Genomic DNA, 19,823 nt, shown 5'->3' with positions numbered 1-19,823 from the left:
TTTTGCCCGACATTACAGGCTGGATGTGGCTGCTAGGAGGGATGCACGTTTTGGAGCACAAGTGCTAGCGCGTGGTGTGACCTGTTCCCACCCTATATAGGGATTGCTTTGTTACATCCCATAATTAATGGCTTCATCTGCTTGATGACAAGGAAGGGAAAATTAGGTTCTTACCTTGGTAATTTTCTTTCCTTTAGTCATAGCAGATGAAGCCATGAGCCCTCCCTTTATGATTGTCTGTATGCTGTGAATCTGTTTCAGGTTCTGTTCTTGTTTCCTGAAGTTCCTTCCTTGGGAGAAAGTTGGAAAACAGTCTTCAGGATTCATGTTCACTTATAGGAGGATGAGTCCATTCCCTCCAGTTTATGTTTTGGAGGATGAGTTTATTCCCTCCAGAAGGTTGCGTGTATCCCCTCCAGTTATACAATAAGGAGGACGAGTTTATTCCCTCCAGGAGGATGTGTTCATTCCCTCCTTTTGAGTTCATGCCCTTGTTAAGGGGCCATCGTTCGCTGTGAGGAAAGTTCATGTTATTCCCATTGTGGTTTGCCATACTGCTTTGGAAGCTTCAAATACTGAAGAGGCAGTGGAGCTGGCTGGACATGAGGCACTGTGAAAAGTTGAGTGCTTTCTATCTCCCCCTGCTGGTTGATGGACACAACCCATACGTAATGGCTTCATCTGCTATGACTAAAGGAAAGAAAATTACCAAGGTAAGAACCTAATTTTCCCAAATCCACTATGGATATGCGTGAAATAAATTTGCATGTACTGCTTGCTTCATTGTGGATATGCTGAAAACCTGACTGGATGGGTGTGTCCTGAGGACTGGATTGAGAACCACTGTGTGAGACCAGTCCAGACAAATGGGTTTTGATCTCTTTCTATCAGCAGATGGGGGTATAGATACTGAACATATGTTCTTAACTATTCTTGTGACATCACCGGTAAAAGGGCTGGTGCAGCCTAGAGTTCTTCAGTATTTCTATACCTCAAACAGCGTGTAGATCTGGTGCAGGAGATCCCTTGCTGAGGCCTGATTCTCCTAGATGCAAGCCAGTCTCTTGGGCCAGTAGTTCCTGGAATTCGAGCCACGATGTTTACCCCAGTGGAGCTTTGTGAGGTTTCGTCTCCCACAGCTGCAAGCTCCATGAAGCATCTGGCCAAGGAACCCACAAGGCTTGACTGGAGGTGGGGGTTGTGGCTCTCCGTCCCTCCAGTTGGGCTCCATCTGCAGCGAACAGACAAAAATATAAATCCAGTTACTTGCTTTGTGCTTTATTCCACTTTTTTTTTCAGGTGAATACAACTGTTTAAAAAATATATATCTAATATAATAATTCGCACCGCCAAAGTTCTGAAGCTGACTCTGTGGTAGAGTGGCAGTGAAGCTGTGTAGTGTTCCTGGGGTTCGTAATTGCCCCGCTCTCGCGACGTCAGAAGAAGGGACCAACCGCAGGCACTCGCTCTCACGGCCCCGCCCTCAGAGGGAAGGGAAGGCTGCATAGCAACCCGCAAACAAATGTTACTCCGTCCCGAACAGCCCTGATCCCCTGCTCCCCCCTCCAGCAACCCAGCGATTCACCTCGCTCTCTTGATTACCTCCGTCGAAGCAGCCGTGTCATTGAAAGCCCTGCCCGTTTCCAGCCTTCTTTTCGAGTTCGTTCCCTCAGAGTCTCGCCTTCTGACGTCATTTCCTCTGTCCGCGAGGGCGGGACTCTGAGGGAACGAACTCGAAGGGAAGGCTGGAGACGGGCAGGGCTTTCAATGACGCGGCCGCTGCAGTGGAGGTAATCAAGAGATCAAGATGAACTGCTGGGGGGCAGGAGAGCGAGGAGAATCGCTGAGTGGCTGGAGGGGGGGGCAGGGGACAGAGGAGAGTCGCTGGGTGGCTGGAGGGGGGCAGGGTACAGGAGAATTGCTGGGTGGCTGGAGGGGGGGCAAGGGAGACAGGAGAATCGCTGGGTGGTTGCGGGGGGGGCAGGGGAGAGGAGAATCGTTGGGTGGCTGGAGGGGGGGCAGGAGAGAGAGGAGAATCGGGTGGCTGGAGGGGGGCAGGGGACAGGAGAATCGCTGGGTGGCTGGAAGGGTGTAGGGGACAGAGGAGAATCGCTGGGTGGCTGAAAGAGGGTAGGGGACAGAGGAGAATCGCTGGGTGGCTGGAGGGGGGGGGGGCAGGGGAGAGAGGAGAATCACACACACTCACAGACACACTCGCACCCAGTCTCACTCTCTGTCACACACACAGATTCGCACATTCACTCTCTCACACAGTCACTCTCACACACACTCTCTCAAACATACACACTCTGTGGAAAACCTTGCTAGCGCCCATTTCATTTGTGTCAGAAACGGGCCATTTTTACTAATATATATATATATATATAAAGAAATCTGAGCACATACCAGCAGTGCGCAAAATATTTTTGCAAGTCTGGATGGATTCCAGTAAGTAATTGCCAGTTACGAGGTGCAGAAGGGGGATGGGGAAGAGGGTCTTTGCACCAGCTTACAACAAGCAAGTGCACATCGGCCAGCGTGGCACTCAAGTATGGAATCCACAGGAGAGGATGTTCTGCTGGTTCCTAAGGTCTTGGAGGCCCCAGTTCTGGCAGAAATGGTTCAGGACTGAAGCAGACCTGATTCTGCAGGAACAATGGCCATGTTGCCATTTCTGTACCCTGTGAATCAGCATTGAGCATTTGGTCTCACTGAGTTAGGTGGGGAAGATGGCCCCTTCACTGGCCCAGTCTTGGAGCCAGGGATCTATGGGGCCCTGGATTTCTTGGGTTTATGCTAGGGCTGCAAATGACTGGCAATTTCTAGTAAGGGAGCTCTTCCCACCTCCATAGAGGCACTTGCTCTGGACAAATGGCTATTATGGAACAAAGCAGTGTGGCCCACCCACTTGTTATTCTGCAAGGACCTGAAGGGGATGACTTGTCCCAGAGGGTCCCACTGGGGGAATTACCTAAAATGGTAGAGGAATAAGCCTAGTGGTTAGAGCACTGAGCTGGCAAGCAGCATAGCCAGGTTCAGATCCTGCTGCTGTTGCTTGTAATCTTTATGGATAAGTTACTTAACCCTCAATGACCTCCGTTAAATAATGGATTAGAAAAAGGAAATTCCTAGTGTTCACAAGGGCATGACACCTTGAGCTACTGCTGAAAGAGATGCGAGTTAAACTTAAATAAATGATAAAAAATTTTAACATGCTATCGCCCAGGTCCTTTTGTGGAGTCTCGAGACGAGAATAAGGTACTGTGGATCATTCTCTGGGGATGCTATCTGATAGGGCTATTCAGAAGAGTAATACAAGCATATGGAACATCCGCTGTTGCTAGCTCACCTCCTCAGCTGTGAGTTCCAGGCAGAGGTATTCAGGAGTGCTATTGCCCAAGCTCTGTGGAGTAGGAGGCAGCGATTGTTAGTCTCCCTGGCTAAGGCTCATCTAGAGTTCGGGGTGGCCTCCATAGCGGGTGCCTTATGGGCCCTGCTTATTGTATTCCTCCTTTTTGGAATGTGTCAGAGAGGTAGCCTGCAGGGGGTGCAGGTGGTATCCCCTGGGCTGCCAATGAGGTTGTTGAGCATGGGTGGATGATTTCTTCCACCCCCCCCCCCCCCCCCCATGGGTCCTGTACTCCTAACAGGAAAAAAAAAGGAAGCTGGTTGAGGTTGAAGGGGATGTGGGGAAGGCCAAAACTTTGTCTCCAGGAGGATGACTTGTTTTCTACTTTGCAGCCTTCTGGGAGTGGAGGATAAAGTGCTGCCCATGTTGTGGTAAGGTTTCTGCAGGATTCAGTGGTCCTTAGGGTTCAGGTAGTTTAGCCTTTTTGTTTGCATAGAGGTTGGCAGCCTTTGGTCTATTGGCTTCTGCTGTGCCAAGTTAGGTACCCCTTTGAGAACCATTGGGGGCCTGTGGTGGACCTGCTGGAAGGGAGACTCAAGTCAGTCAGTGTTTCCAGGCCCCCTTTAGCCTTCTGGAGGTGGTTCCCCAAGAGTTCACCCTAGAATTCGGAGGTCCTGCTGCCGACATTCTAAAAGCCTTCCTGCCACCTTTTTTGTGGCCTTCAATTCAAGGGTAAGGCAGTTTAGCTAGCTTCTGATGATTGTTAAAGCTAGTGATGGTGGAGCCAGTCCCTCGCAGGGGAGGGCTGGGGAGTTGCCTCCTTTATCTTGTGGTACCTAGGACAGGGGATCATTGGGCCCAGTCCTGAGGTTCTGGCTAGATTCCCCACATTTGGTCATTGCTTTGGTTCAGCTGAGTGAGTTGATTTCCTCAGATCTCATGGAAGAATGCTTCTTATTTCCTTCTGGAGCTTCATGAGTGCTCCCTTCGCTGTTGGTTTTTTGGACAGACTTTTCCAGCTTGAGACCTGCCTGGAACCCTTGACAGGGACAGGATAGTTGTGGCAGCTCCTGACAATATGCAGAGTATCTGAGTACATTTTCCCTAGCTGTCTAGTGGTTACTTTGTTGCTGTTGTGAACACTACCTTAAATGAGTTTGAGATTTGAGGGCACTGTTCAACCTTTTATATTTAATTTCATTCTCTTGTAGATAGGTAAGTCAGAGTTAATTCATACCCCTAACTATTGTATCGCTGTGGAAGAAGAGCGTGATAAGCTTTGTTCTTCCACAGGCAGGGAGCCATCTTTCTCCTCAAGGAGGGTATGCCGAATCACCCGGAGATGAGAGACTCTTGTCTGGCAGGAGGCAAATGATATGCCTGGCATGGCTGACGTGGGCAAGATAGTACTCCTGGGGGCAGCTTGCTTAGGCCCTAAGACAAAATTCTCTCTCTTTCTCTCTGCACATGCAGTGGCTTCCAGAACAGAGATAGAGCTGGCATAAGCAGTGTCTCCAATACGTTTTGTTCCTGAGCCTCAGGAGGAAGAGCGGCTCATCAGAGCTTGTATCCCTGATGTAGCTCTGGCGTCAGCAGTAGCCTCCCTATGCTTAGTCACACTTAGCATATGATTATGAGCCACAGTCTGGCGGATCCCTGACCCCCACTCCCCCCAAATTGCATGATTGAAAGAGCTCGTGTTGGGGCCAAGTTGTCATCCCGTTTCCTTTTAGCTTTTGATATGACCCATGAGTGGCAGCATTTGAGGAAATTAGGCTTCTCGACCTCCCTTCAGTCTTCCTTTCTTAGAGCCCAGAGACATCATTCTCATAGGTTTGAGCCTAGCACCCATATGAGGATGAGTGTACAGTTTGGGCCCTCCCCATAATAGATGCTATTCCTAGGCAGTCATGGTTTTGCAGAGGGGCTGGAAGCAAGGCCCTGGCCTGCCCTTGACTCCTAGAGGGCTCAGGTGGAGCCCTTTGCCTAGTGGGGCAAGTTACTTTGTGTTGTCCAGGCACTGCCGTTGAAGTTCAGACACTTCCTTCATGGAGGAAGAGCATCTCAGCCCTTTGCTGTGGTCTTTTATGTTGTAGTAGGGTATCAGTATTAAAGGGGTTCACAAACAACATTTAGGACCAACCTTGGTAGGAGGTCACTATCTCTTAGCTTGACGGTAGTTCTGGTGGTCGTTCCCTGACCAGGTGGGTGTCTGAGTCTTCTTAATTGATGGGACTTCCTAATAGTCTTTCAATGGACATGGGTCTACCCTCTGTCAGTACCTTTGTTCCTCTGGAAGTGGTCTCCTTGGTTCATCTGGATCAGGGTGGTGTTACTGACTTCTGAGTGATTTCACTGACAAATCAACAAGTCTGGACACCTGGCTAGTATTGCCCTTCTAGTGGGCATCTCAAATTCTTTCTGCTTGCTAGACAGGTTGTCCTGCAACTCAGTGAGACACAAAAGGATCATTTGGCTCCTAGGGCCTTAACAGGAGGGATTTAGGTTGCTAGCAAGTGGACATCCCTCATTTGTGGTCCCACTGGAGCTGTTGGCCCATCCTTTGTGGTATCAGGTGACCACCTGGGCGGGGTCCCAGGACGGGTCAAACAGGATATTTGTAAGGTGGCAATGCAGTCATTTTTACATTGTTCTGAGAGACACTACAAGATTGATATTTGGCTGGAAGAGACATAGTCTTTGTGGAGCAGTGGTTCAGGGGGCTTTGTATTCCTTCAACCTGTAAGATACTGATTTTTGTACATCCTATTGGCTGGGGTAATCTCATGAGATTAAGGAAGTGAAATTCAATGATATCTATTAATTTCTTTTCCTTGAATCCTGCTAGACCATTACAGAACCCACCCTAGAAGATTTTGATATTGGGGAATTCTCTAGTTCTGTCTGTTCTTAGTGCCCTATATTGTAAATAGTTTTAGTGCATTCTGTAGTGGTTCTCCAAAGGGGTCTCAAATGATGAGATTTGGTTTTACAGTTCTGCTGCTTTTGGCATTGGCATACTGGAGATTTCCAGACAGTACCATTCCTTATACTTATATCCAGATTTGCCCAAAAGGTTTGATCCAGTTCTGGGATTCCCCCATTGCATGTAGGGATTTGTAGTATTGCTTAAGGAATGCAATAAGCCCATGCATTCATTGGGGTAAACCCAGGACTAGATCAACCCTTTTGGGTGAATATGTATCCACTTTTATTAGTGATGTCACCGGAAGACTACAGTCTCTCTATTTCCATCTGCTGGTGAGAGGACACAACCTATTGTTCTGGACTTGTCTAGCAGGATTCAAGGAAAGTAATTTAACAGGTATGAATACAATTTCACCTTTTGTGTATGTCTATATTTACACATTTGGTCTAATCCTCAGCATGGTCTTTCCTTTTGTTTTGGCCTCCCCAGACTCTTAGTTTCTAGGGATAGAAACAAGCTCTTTATGTAATTTCTACAAATGAGCCTGGGAGATTGAGTACTGAAACACAGCTGTCCTTTGGGATAGAAATGGACTCCATTGTAGCTGATAAGCACAAAATCCGTTCATTGAAAAAGACCATGTCATATTGATAGACTCCAAGTTTATTTTTGCCATTTATGTGTCTAATGTATCTCAGCCAGATGAACACTGGAGTGCTTCTTAACCCGGAGAAATATTCAGGCAGCTTCTGAAAAGCCTACACTGATATCACCGAAAAGATAGATTTTAATAGTGTTGAGCAATGTATTTCAGACTGAGTCACTGGAGAAGTGTTCAGCTTGGGCAAAGAGGACAGCAGCAGAAGAGGAGACAGGAGAAAAACATGTAGTTGGGGAGTTTGCTTGAGACCAGTAGTTCCAAAGGAGTAGTGCCCATAAGTCTTGACTTCTGTAGGAAATAGTAAGGCTAGTTTTAGCTTAGCTTATACTTTGTAGACTTATAAAGTACTTGATTAGACATTTGGGGTGCTATGTACATTACAACATGTTTTTTTTTTTAATTTCTATAAAAAAAGAAAAGAAATATTCTATACACCATTTTGGAATACTTTTTTCTTGCAGCTTGTATATGAATTTTTCATAAGATTTTTGGAAAGCCAGGAATTCCAACCCAGCATTGCCAAAAAGTACATAGATCAAAAATTTGTATTGCAGGTAAGCATTTTTAATTAACAAATATATGTACAACTATATTATGATTACTTTGATGTAAACTTCTAACTGAAAATGGAATTTTTATCTATACTTTCTATATTTACAGATACTTGAAATGTATTAAATATTCTTTCTGGATTATGTTGGAGTGAGAATAGCAGTAAACCTCCCAGATCTTGCCAGTCAGCTAGGGCGGTATAGAAAGTTTTAATAAACATAAACATAGTTTACCAAAAGTTGACGTGGCAGGAATATAATAGTGGTCAAGTGTTATCAAAACACAAATTAGTATTCCTCTTGCTGATGAAAAATCTGATGTAAAGCTAATATTCTAGTAAAGCACAGATTAGAATTATTCAGTATAATTAGTAAACTGAACTGGCACAATACTGCAGAAGAAGCTGAGAATAATATACAATTAACATTTTTCTGCTTAGTGAAAGAATGGTTATTTATATGCCAGTTTCAAATAGTTTTGCCTGATAATTTGAATGTAATCAGTGTACAGCATGTGCTTTGTCATATTCTTTTTCACAAGCAATGTTAAAATATGAGAGACTGAAAAAGTATTTTAATTTAAGTATTTACTGTTCAAGAATTCTTAATTTAAGTTGGTGTGCTCATTGGGAAGCTGTCTGCTTCCATTCATGTAGTGTTTGCCCACAAAGCTATAAACCATGTAATGAAGGAAATTTATGTTGTACATCTATCTGTTATTTAGTTTTTTTGTTTGTTTGGGTTTTTTTTAAAAATTCTGTTTAGTAAGGATTGGCACACAAACAACAATGCAGAACATGTCAAGAAAAATCAAGGAGACAAGCAATAGAGTCAGCACCAGGGCAAGGAGCACAAACTGTCTCTGATGGTCCAAAAGTCCTTAAGCCCATAAAGCAGAATTGGAGCCCAGTAGCAGCACCCCATAGGTCCACTCATGTGTTGCCCCCAGGAGATAGATTCAAGAGAAGAGATAACCCTGCTCCAAAAAGGCTGTAACTTTGGGCACTCCAGGAAGTGGTGCACTGTGGTGCCTCTCCCTGTTGGCACATTTATCACAAATATCAGAGGCCCATAGCCTTGCCCTGCTTCTGGAAATATATACATAATGTAGAAGCTTGTATTAGATTTTGTGGAGACCCGCTTTGGGGTTAACCCTAAAAGCCAGCACAAAACAGAAATCAAATCGTTTTCAAAATTTTGTCTCCCAAGCAGGAACTCCTCCGTGCAGCCATCTGAGCAAGGTGAGGGGAATGCCGGTGTTCCCTGCCCAATCTATACCACTGTGACAGTTAATTAGGAGGAGTAGCCTAGTGGCTAGTGAAGTGGACTTTGATCCTGGGGAACTGAGTTCAATTCCCACTCAGCTCCTTGTGACTCTGGGCAAGTCACTTAACCCTTCATTGCCCCTAGTACAAAATAAGTACCTGAATATATGTCATAGTAACATAGTAACATAGTAGATGACGGCAGAAAAAGACCTGCACGGTCCATCCAGTCTGCCCAACAAGACAAACATATGTGTATACCTTACCTTGATTTGTACCTGCCTCATTCAGGGCACAGACCGTACAAGTCTGCCCAGCAGTATTTCCCGCCTCCCAACCACCAGTCCCGCCTCCCATCACCGGCTCTGGCACAGACCGTATAAGTCTGCCCTCCACTATCCTCGCCTCCCAACCACCAACCCCTCTTCCCCCCCACCTGCTCCGCCACCTAATTTCGGCTAAGCTTCTGAGGATCCATTCCTTCTGCACAGGATTCCTTTATGCATATCCCACGCATGTTTGAATTCCGTTACCGTTTTCATCTCCACCACCTCCCGCGGGAGGGCATTCCAAGCATCCATCACCCTCTCTGTGAAAACATACTTCCTGACATCTTTCCTGAGGCTGCCCCCCTTCAACCTCATTTCATATCCTCTCGTTCTACCTCCTTCCCATCTCCGGAAAAGATCTGTTTGCGGATTAATACCTTTCAAATATTTGAACGTCTGTATCATATCACCCCTGTTCCTCCTTTCCTCCAGGGAATACATATTCAGGTCAGCAAGTCTCTCTTCATACGTCTTGGAATGCAAATCCCGTACCATTCTCGTAGCTTTTCTTTGCATCGCTTCCATTTTTTTAACATCCTTCGCAAAGTACGGCCTCCAAAACTGAACACAATACTCCAGGTGGGGCCTCACCAGCGACTTGTACAGGGGCATCAACACTTCCTTACTTCTGCTGATCACACCTCTCTCTATACAGCTTAGCAACCTTCTCGCTACGGCCACCGCCTTGTCACACTGTTTCATCACCTTCAGATCCTCGGATACTATCACCCCAAGATCCCTCTCCCCCTCAGTACCTATCAGACTCTCCCCGCCTAACACATACGTCTCTCTTGGGTTTCTACTCCTTAAGTGCATCACTTTGCATTTCTTCTCATTGAATTTTAATTGCCAAACCTTAGACCATTCTTCTAGCTTCCTCAGATCCTTTTTCATGTTTTCTACTCCCTCCCGGGTGTCCACTCTGTTGCAAATCTTAGTATCATCCGCAAATAGGCAAACTTTACCTTCTAACCCTATGGCAATGTCACTCACAAATATATTGAACAGCATCGGTGTCGCTTTGAATGTAGTTGCAAAAACCTCAGAAAGGCAGTATATCAAGTCCCATTTCCCTTTCCCTTTTCGAAGGAATTCACTCAAGGTGGTGTACAGCAAGAATAAGTCTATCATAAGCAATAGACAATTACAGCAGTAAAAATATTCAAACAGCAATACAAAGTATGGCATAGTATGCTACATTACAGTGCCAACACAATAAAACATTTTAATAGACAGCATAGGGTGTAAGTAAAAACGTAACATTTAGAAAGATAAGAGAGAGTAACAAGAGTTAGAAAATAGAAGCAGCTGGCATTTCCATAAAAAGAGTACCCAGCTTGGCAAACAAAGGGTAATTCTGACCCGAGCACCTCAGAGAAAATAGTGACAGAGAAAATAGTGACAGAGAAGGAGGTATGAGAAAAAATATTTTGCAGGAAGCTGCCACCTCGCTTGACACTCCTGAAAAGAAGGAATGCCACCTTCACCCATGTCCTATAGCTGACCCACATATCTACAACCCCTCCTGCACCACAATTCCGTATATGAGAGTCCCTGGCCCACTGGAAACTGTGGGTTTTGCACGCATTCCAAAAAAGGGGGTGCCCCCACCACCCTCCCCAAATGCATCTGCCTCCATTCCCAGGCCCTCCTCAGTAGCCGCAACAGAGGGTATAAACCCACCTTTCTGAATAGCGGTAAACACCGTATATAGGGAGGCCTCAGTGGACCAAACATAACAGGGGCGTAGCAGTACACCCCCATGTGTAGTTCACGTAACCTCCAAGCAGGTCCACCACATTAGAGAACCAAAGATCAGGCAATTTCTACCCCACCCCCCGGCCCTTGCAGCACAGAAGGTTTTGGTACCCTATGTGTGCTCTGTGAGCCGACCAGAGAAAAGAGATCACTGTCCCCCTCTAGACCCCTTCATCCCGTCGGGAAATCCACAGAGGCATCATCTGGAGGGGATATAACAATTTGGGGAGAAGGATCATTTTTACCAAAGCAACCCAACCAAGAAACGAAATGGGAAGATCTCTCCACCTGGTACATAGGGCACAGACATTATCCACCTTCTCCCTTATGTTTTTCTAGTATATCAAAGCAAAATCAAGATGTAGATATACCCCCAAGTACTTGAGGGGACCCTAGCCCAAGCCAACTGGAAATTGGGCAAATGCCAACAGTGACAGTCAAAAGACATGGCTATAGCCTCTGATTTCTCAAAATTAATTTTGAACCCTGAAAAGGAACCAAAGTTCTGTAAAAGTACTATTAACTCGGGGATTCCTCGTGAAGCACGCTCCAAAAAGATTAGCATATAATCAGCAAACAAATTAATTTTTGTATTCCTGAGTACCTACCCTTATACCTTGTATACTGCTAGACTGATGAATTTTTCTAGCCAGGGGCTCCAAGGAAAGGACAAATAACATGGGTGACAGTGGGCAGCCCTCTCTAGTCCCTCGCCTCAAAAGAAAGGATGAGGTGGGTCATCCATTAATCAGAATTTGCGCGGTCGGATGATTATAGTGTGCATGAACACCTGCTAAAAATTTGCCCATGATACCAAACTAGGGTAGGGCCCAATAAAGGTAGTCCCACACAATTTTTTTGATCACCTTTTCAATGTCCAGGCTGGTGAGGATAACATCTCCCGGTTTCCCACCATGGGCCTGGAGCGCCTTTGGGGGATGACAATCAATATGAATGAAAATCGGGTCAGCAGTTAAAATCCAGCTGATACTCTTATATTGGGGCCAGTGAGGCCAGCAAAGCAGAAAATAATTTGTGAGTGTACATTGGGAGTGTATAGGGAGCAAACAGCAATATGCCTCTCCTTAAGCTCTCCTGCCCTAATTGCATAGCACCCTTCTGGTTCAAGATAACTTTGTGTCTTAAAAAATCTACTCTTTTATGAAAGAGAATAGTCACCCCACGCTGCCTGTTGTTATAAGATGCAAATGCCAGCTCTCCCACCCAGTCACTTATGTTTTCGGTTGGTGAGATGTTTCCTGCAGAAGCAAAATGTCCACCATCAAGCGCCTGGCGTAACTTAGTATCTTTGTGCTCTTCACAGGTGAGTGGATTCCATCCATATTCAAGGTGGCAATGCGCAGGTCACCCAACCTCACACCAACCCAGAAGCAACAATAGCTAATATATCCATGAGGCCTGAAAAACTGGAGACGGTGCCCCAGCCAAACCGTCCCAGTGTCTTCCTTGAGCCCTCCTCAAAATGTCTATTCCAGACAATTCCAAATGAGAACACGGAGTATCCCCCCTTCCCTATGTCCCCCCACCTACATCTGATGTTCCAATTCTGCAACTCCCCTACCCATCCCGTGCATCACTCTTCTACCCCATTCATACCAGTTTTCCACATCCCAAGCCTCCAAACACCACTCGAACCACACCAATGCACTCACCACCCCCACAAAAACATTCATCTCCCATCTGCCACTCAGATAACTCCTCTTCCCCAAAACCCTCCATAACCCTACCATCCCCTTCAAACTATCCCGCATTCCCTGCCCCCTATAGCACAAAATACCAGAAGAAAAAAAAATATAGAAGATCCCCCAGCTAAGGTAAAAAGCAAGTGTACACTGTAACTTCAGTATGCGAAACAAAAACAACTGTAAAACATGAATTTAAAAATGCAGTAAAGGCCCTAGAGTGCACTTCACTGACCGGCTGGGCACTACCCAACCAAGTACAAAGTGCACCTAGGATTCCCGAGTACATTAGATCAGAGGCCATGTCCACATAGAATTCTCAGTGATGCTTCAAGGAGGCTCCAAAGGATCAAAAGCCAAACATAGAACATGGTGGCCTTGGTCCATCCTGTAGCCCATTGGGGCCTCCCAAAGTAACACATCTAGGAAGGAGGCAGCTTGTTCAAGAACGAGCGGAGCCCACAGCTGTGGTGAGCACCAACGTGTAGTTGTCATGCACTGATGGCACTCTTGCCGGGTATTGAAATGTAAATTTGATGTCCTTATTAAACAACTGGGAGTGAAAGGGTTACCAAGGCCTTCCACTGCTCTGCCACCCATACAGAGTGGTCCTGCCACAAAAGCAGCCTCGAGCCCCTGTACTCCAGCTCATGATGATGTTTGTAAAGGTCCAGCAGACAAGCCTTGACTGCGTAGTTCAGGTAGCGAACAATAACCGGATGTGATCAGGCTGCATGTTCCTGTCTGGTCCCCACCTGGTGCACCCGCTCCATGTGTACCAGACCTGTGGTGTGGGGGAGCTCGACCGCCTCTGGGAGCCATCGCTCTGCAAGATCCATTAAGTCGATATCCTTCATGCTCTCTGGGACACCAATAATGTGCGAGTTGTTGCGCCGCACTCAATTATCGTGGTCCACCACCCGTTCCAGGAGCTGCTTGCACTGCATCTCCAGTTTGCTCACGTGTCCCTCTAGTGTGGAGGCCCAGTCCTCCTGAGTGGATATGCGCTCCTCAACCTGCTGTATTCAAGCTGCCTTCCCAGCAACAGAATCCTTTAACTCCTCCGTGTTGGTATGGAGTTTGGCCTGTTTATCTTCCAATAGTTGTGACAAATGTCGTATTGAGACCTGAACAATGTCCTCATACAGAGGCACTGCAGCTGCTTCATGTGTTGCAGCCATCTTACGTGCCGCACTTGTGGCCTGCTTCCCGCGAAGACGAGCCAGCTTAATTGGCATACCAGGCACTAAAGAAGCTCCGCACTTCTGCTCCGGCTCCAAAACGAGCCCCAAGGGCTTAAGGTAGGACAATTTGTGAGCTTAAGCCATCACGGTGACATGAGGAAAGGGAGATTTCTCCAGCAAGGGGAGGGGAGCAGAGCTGCGCTTGCAGGCATCCGCTGAAGCAGCTGCCATCTTGTGACCCATCTGTTATTTAGTTTTCTAAACCTCAGTAAGTGTTGTTAGTCACCTCTGCATAGAATGAAATGTCATTTCATGTTGGTTGAGCAAGAAGACTGCAAAGTACAGATGAATGATTGTCAGCTTCAGCAAGCATGAGATCTTGTATTACAGACATTACAGCAACACATACACATTTATTGCAAAGCTTTTACAGATTTGAAATGTATTGGTTCCCTATTATAAAAAAAAATTCCAAAAACTTGGGGGTAAACTACTTCTGATGGCTTATATCATAGTCATGCTTCATGTATCCATCATCTTAGATCCCAGTCCTTTCCCTGAATGTAGTCTTTAGCAGTAATTATGTAAAGGACTTTGAAGGATGGGTGCATCTTGTGAAAGTTTAATTCAGTTTAGATACAAATAGATTAGATTAGATTTTTTCTATCTATAGAGCTGTATAGTATGTACATCTTTATTCTAATTTACTGATGCTCCATTCCCACATTAACTACAAATCAGTCATGGGACTATATTGAAGATAGCTTCTAATATAAATGTATCCTCCTGAAAGTATATACCAGTATATTGTGGTGCAGTACATTTTGTGGTAGCATTTTGGCCTAGCTAACTTGGTATAAACTAGATTCAGTGTCTCTCAGTATCAATGCTTATAAGAAAAATAAGTTATGAATGTTTTCTATTTACAATTTTTTTAGCATAAATTTATTGCCAGACATTAAGATTTTCAGTGGGTGGATTATTGTGTTCGGAATTTCATTTTATTTCTGAAGAGAGCCTACATCCAATTTGGAAAGTATGGGTATGGTTGCTAAGAGACGTAATGATCTAGGATACCAATGAACTTCTTTAGGGTACTGAGTAATTTGCATTTCATGTTTCTAGTTTAATTTAGCATACAGTGTCATAATAACCATGTAGATCATTAAAAAAATAACCTTTTTAAGCGTTATTTTAACAACTTGATAAGTTACACATAATAGTTCTTGAAATAGACAAGGATGAAAAAAGGGACAAGCAGTAAATAAATGATCATGCATTTTCTGAATGCATCAGTTTGTTAACTAATGAAAATATCAGTCTGCCTTACTGGATGATAAAACTGATGAAATTATGGTGATTATCATTTCTAGCTAGGTAAAATTTTGTGTGCACTGCAGAAGTAATTTTGTCAATCTATTTTTGTTCTGTTGGGTGGTTGAGACTTGTATTATTTTAGGTAGGAAATTATTTAAGCAAGATAAATAGCTTCAAGTCTTCAGGAGAAAAACCATTAGAAGGTGACTTAAGGTGTATATAGCACTCTGTATATGCGGACAGTATAAGTGGACACTTCAGGAAAATCCCCAAAATCTATAAACTCGTAGAAGAGAGATAATACAGTACTAGGAAAAAAAATGCTCTTCCAACAACCATCAATAAAAACTAGAGGCAGTCCCATAATGAAAATTTTTGAAAAGAGTAATCCTCAGCTTAGAACACGGTATATATTTATTTGATACTTGTATCCTACATTAGCAAAATACAATTATTCAGCTCTATGTGGTGTACGTAAGTAATACTACAAGTTAATGTATAATACATGCTATGAAAACTGTGAGATTTAAAGGAACATTCTTGAAAAAGTAGCGGCGAGTAAGATGTTGGCTATAATTGATTTCAACATCTGGTGAAGGAATTTATTGAAAAGAAAAGACTTCAAGAATTAACAAAAGGTCAGATAGTTATTGAGTTGTCTTATTTCCCTAGGGATAGAATTCTACCATTTAGTGCCTGAATGAGAGAAATCTCGAGTTAGAGTGTATTTGTATTTGATATTTTTGTAATTAGGGAAGTGTATCGAGGAGCCTCATTTTGCTTCTTCCTCAGTAGTCCACTAACATTCAAATCTGCTCGATCCAACTGCTATCATTCTCTACTTTGAATGTGATTTCATCGGCTGCTGTGTTTATAAACTGCACCAGGAAGCTTGCAGAACACAGAATAAAGATTGCACTCTCCCATCAGCTTCGTTTATTAAAAGTGTTCTAGGAGGACCAGATGAATCACAGCAGAAAGATGGCAGACGAATGACCATTTCCCTTCTGATAAGGGCGACATTATATGTACACCAATCCCCAAAGTTTCCAATAGCAAGATCAGCAAAATCACAAACTATAGACCAGTGGCCTCAATACCATTACTGACCAAAATGATGGAGGACCTGTACACATTCTATACAGGTACTTTCTCTGTCCCCAGAGGACTCACAATCTAAGTTTTTGTAGTTGAGGCAATAGAGGGTTAAGTGACTTGCCCAAGGTCACAAGGAACTGCAGTAGGAATTGAACCCAAGTTGCCAGGATCAAAGCCCGCTGCACTAACCATTAGACCACTCCTCCCTCCAGAGGTTTAATGGTTTCCTAAGGACCAGATCCAAGATGTCCAGTTCTCAGCCTCTTGGATCCCTAAATGTGGGGTACCACAAGTGATGTCAATATATATATATATATATATATATATATATATATATACACGTGTGTGTATATATCTCTCTATATAAAAGGCAACACCAACGTTCTATGAAGCCTCCAGCCGGAAGTGTGAAGGGGGCGAGATATCCGGTTTCCCTATGAGTGTCTGCCCCGCCCTCTCTGTAACACAGTCAGTGAAGGAAAACAGCAGAGCAGGAAATCAAATCGCTGGCTCTGTAACAGTGAAGGACTCAGAGGGGGGAGGGGAGAGAGGCCATAGGGCAGGGACACACACACTCCCACATGCACACAGAAGAAAACATTGCTAGCCCCAGTTTCATTTGCATCAGAAACGGGGCTTTTTTACTAGTATATATATATATATATATATATATATATATATATAGGTTTTCACAATAGCATCACAGAAATTTTGGATAAGGTTAAAAAAGGGCTGGACCTTATGGAAAAATGGGCCACAACCTTCAAATTCAAACTAAATAGAGTTAAAACTAAATTCTTTGTCCTATCCAGCTCACACAACCCAGCCATCTACTAAAGCTTCACAATCGACCAACAAACATACCCAGTCAAAACAGAACTAAAAATATTAGGAATCATCCTTGATAAACATTTCTCTCTTGAAACCCAGATTTCTGCAGTCACATCAAAGCGTTTCAAAATCCTATGGAAATTGAGAAAAATCAGAGATTACTTTCCCAGGCAATCATTTTGTCTGATAGTACAGTCGCTGATACTACCCCAGCTAGACTGTTGCAACGCTGCATATGCAAGATGCAAAGAGAACATAACTAAAATCACTGCAAACCGTTCAAACACAGCAGCAAGACTGATATTCAGAAAATCAAAATATAAAAGAGTAACCCCAATAAAGGCCAGACTGTTTTTCAAATCAAGTACTCATCTTCAGAATACTGTTTGGCATGTCTCTTGACTACACTCTAGACCTGATTGAACTGTCTCCAAGAAATGCAAGTCCAGAAGCTACCTACTCCTTCACCTTCCCAATTGCAAAAACTTAACCTACAAATCCATATACACGGCTGGGTTTAGCTATTTGGGTTACAAATGGTGGATCTCAATTCCCAAAGCGATAAAAAGAATCACAAATTATCTTCAATTCAGAAAAGAACTAAAACCTATCTTTTAAAAAAATTGTATGGTTAACCAAATGAGACATTTGTTAGTCCACACTACTCTATGCTTCTGTAATGCATCATTATAATCTCTCATAACTGGTTAGCATTGTAACACTTGGTGGTGAAATACCGTGTTCTAAGCTGAGGGTTTCTTTTCTCAAAAATTTACATTTTGGGACTACCTTTAGTTTCTATCAGTGGTTATTAGAAGACCATTTTTTTTCTAGTACACAATATAAGTGGAGCACTTTCTAAGCTGTTTTGCATTGGGACATAGTTCATGGGTACTTGTTACTTGTCAATGCTCCACCAGTTTCCAAAATGAAAATATGTATTCTTTCACTTTGTCACTTGCGGTGGATACAGAGAAGTTAGACATTTATATCTGCTTTATATACTACTTTTTAAAAAAGCTTATTTAATTTTTATAATATAAAATATCACACAGACTTGGAAATATAGTCTATTCATATTTGCACCTCTGATTTAACCCCCTTCCCTGGGAATACCTCCCCTCAGTAGTAGCTAAAAAACACCCAACTTAAGCATTTAAGTCACCACTTAGCCAAGTTAATGGCTTTAAAAAAGGGCCTCTCCTAGTATGTGCTTATGTATATCCCTGTAGTAGTTTTAAGTATTTATCTTAAGTGAAATTTCTTACAAATTGCCTGGTATAAAATCACTGTCTGCTGTTGAAACTTCTCCCATTAGGACAGACTGAAGTGGTGATATGTCACTTTATTATGTTCTTGTAACAGAGGGCTTGGTAGGAACCTGTTCTATAAAAGTATGAGGGTGTCTGTATTCCTTTATAGAATATGAGAGTAACTGGGTATATATGCACCTAAGAGTTAAGCACAAGCACTTATACCAGACATAGTGCTGGTGTAAATGCCCACACCTAAGTGTTGATGTGCATGCAAGTTACATGTGTAAGTTTGAGGCCTTTCCAAGCTCTACCATATGGACAAACCCCTTACAAATGTATGATATGTAAGCTAAGGTGATATTTGCATGATAGCAGTTAGAGTTCTGTTATTTATGTGCTTGTTTTATTTTATTTGTTGATATTTAACTGACTTCATGAAGACATTCATGCAAGACTGTGTATGGCAGGCGTATTGTAGCATAAAACTTGGGATTTTGTTAACAGTATAATAATAAGATTGCACTTATAATCAATGAGGTAAACTTGGAAATGGCAAACTGAAAACTAGTAATAGGACCAATGTGATATAATATCAGAAATATACAAATAACATAAGTGTTGCCATACTGGAACAGACGAAAGATCCATCAAGCCCAGTATCCTGTTTTCAACAATGGCCGAACCAGGTCACAAGAACCTGGCAAGATCCCAGAACACTAAAACATAATTTATGCTGCTTATCTAAGCAGTGGATTTTCCCAAGCCCATCTTAATAAAGGCTTATGGATTTTTTTTTAGGACATTATCCAAACCTTTTTTTAAACCCTGCTAAGCTAACTGCTTTTACCACATTCTCTTGCAACAAATTCCAGAGCTTAATTACACATTGAGTGAAGAAATATTTTCTCCGATTTGTTTTAAATTTACTACTTGGTAGTTTCACTGTGTGCCCCCTAGTCCTAGTATTTTTGGAAAGAGTAAACAAGCGATTTACCTCTACCCATTCCACTCTACTCTGTATTTTATAGACCACTATCATATCTCCCCTCAGCCATCTCTTCTCTAATGTGAAGAGTCCTAGCCGCTTTAACCTTTCCTCGTAGGGAAGTTGTCCTATCCCCTTTATCATTTTTGATGTCCTTCTTTGTACCTTTTCTAATTCCGCTATAGCTTTTTTGAGAAGCGGTGACCAGAATGGCACACAGTATTTGAGGTGTGGTCACACCTTGGAGCGATTCAAAGGCATTATAACATTCTGACCTTTGTTTTCCATTCCTTTCCTAATAATTCCTAACATTCTATTTGCTTTCTTAGCTGCCATTTCACACTGAACAGAGGGTTTCAACGTATCATCAATGATGACACCTAGATCCTCTTCCTGGGCAGTGACTCCTGATGTGAAACCTTGCATCTTGTAACTAATGTTGAGTTTCTCTTTCCCACATACATCACTTTGCACTTGATCACATTAAACATAATCTGCCATTTGGATGCCCCCTGTCTCGTAAGGTCCTTTTGCAATTTTTTTTTACAATCCTCTTATGATTTAATGAGTTTGAATAACTTTGTGTTTGTGTGCAAGTATGGATGAA

At 43.4% G+C, this 19,823-nt stretch overlaps 1 protein-coding gene across 3 annotated transcripts in view; it reads left to right on the top strand.

The window, feature by feature from the left end:
- PPP2R5E (protein phosphatase 2 regulatory subunit B'epsilon) overlaps nucleotides 1–19,823 on the top strand; it is a 279,362-nt gene that overhangs the window by 139,298 nt on the left and 120,241 nt on the right. For all 3 annotated transcript variants that reach the window (XM_030215510.1, XM_030215507.1, XM_030215508.1), the window contains exon 5: nucleotides 7,401–7,493. In XM_030215510.1, coding sequence (XP_030071370.1) covers nucleotides 7,401–7,493 — 93 coding nt within the window. The remainder of the gene's footprint in view (nucleotides 1–7,400; nucleotides 7,494–19,823) is intronic.

This window comes from Microcaecilia unicolor, chromosome 9 (assembly GCF_901765095.1).
Source record: "Microcaecilia unicolor chromosome 9, aMicUni1.1, whole genome shotgun sequence".
Lineage (NCBI taxonomy): Eukaryota > Metazoa > Chordata > Amphibia > Gymnophiona > Siphonopidae > Microcaecilia > Microcaecilia unicolor.
Note: the sequence above shows the minus strand (reverse complement) of the source record. Positions and strands in the feature narration are given on the sequence as shown.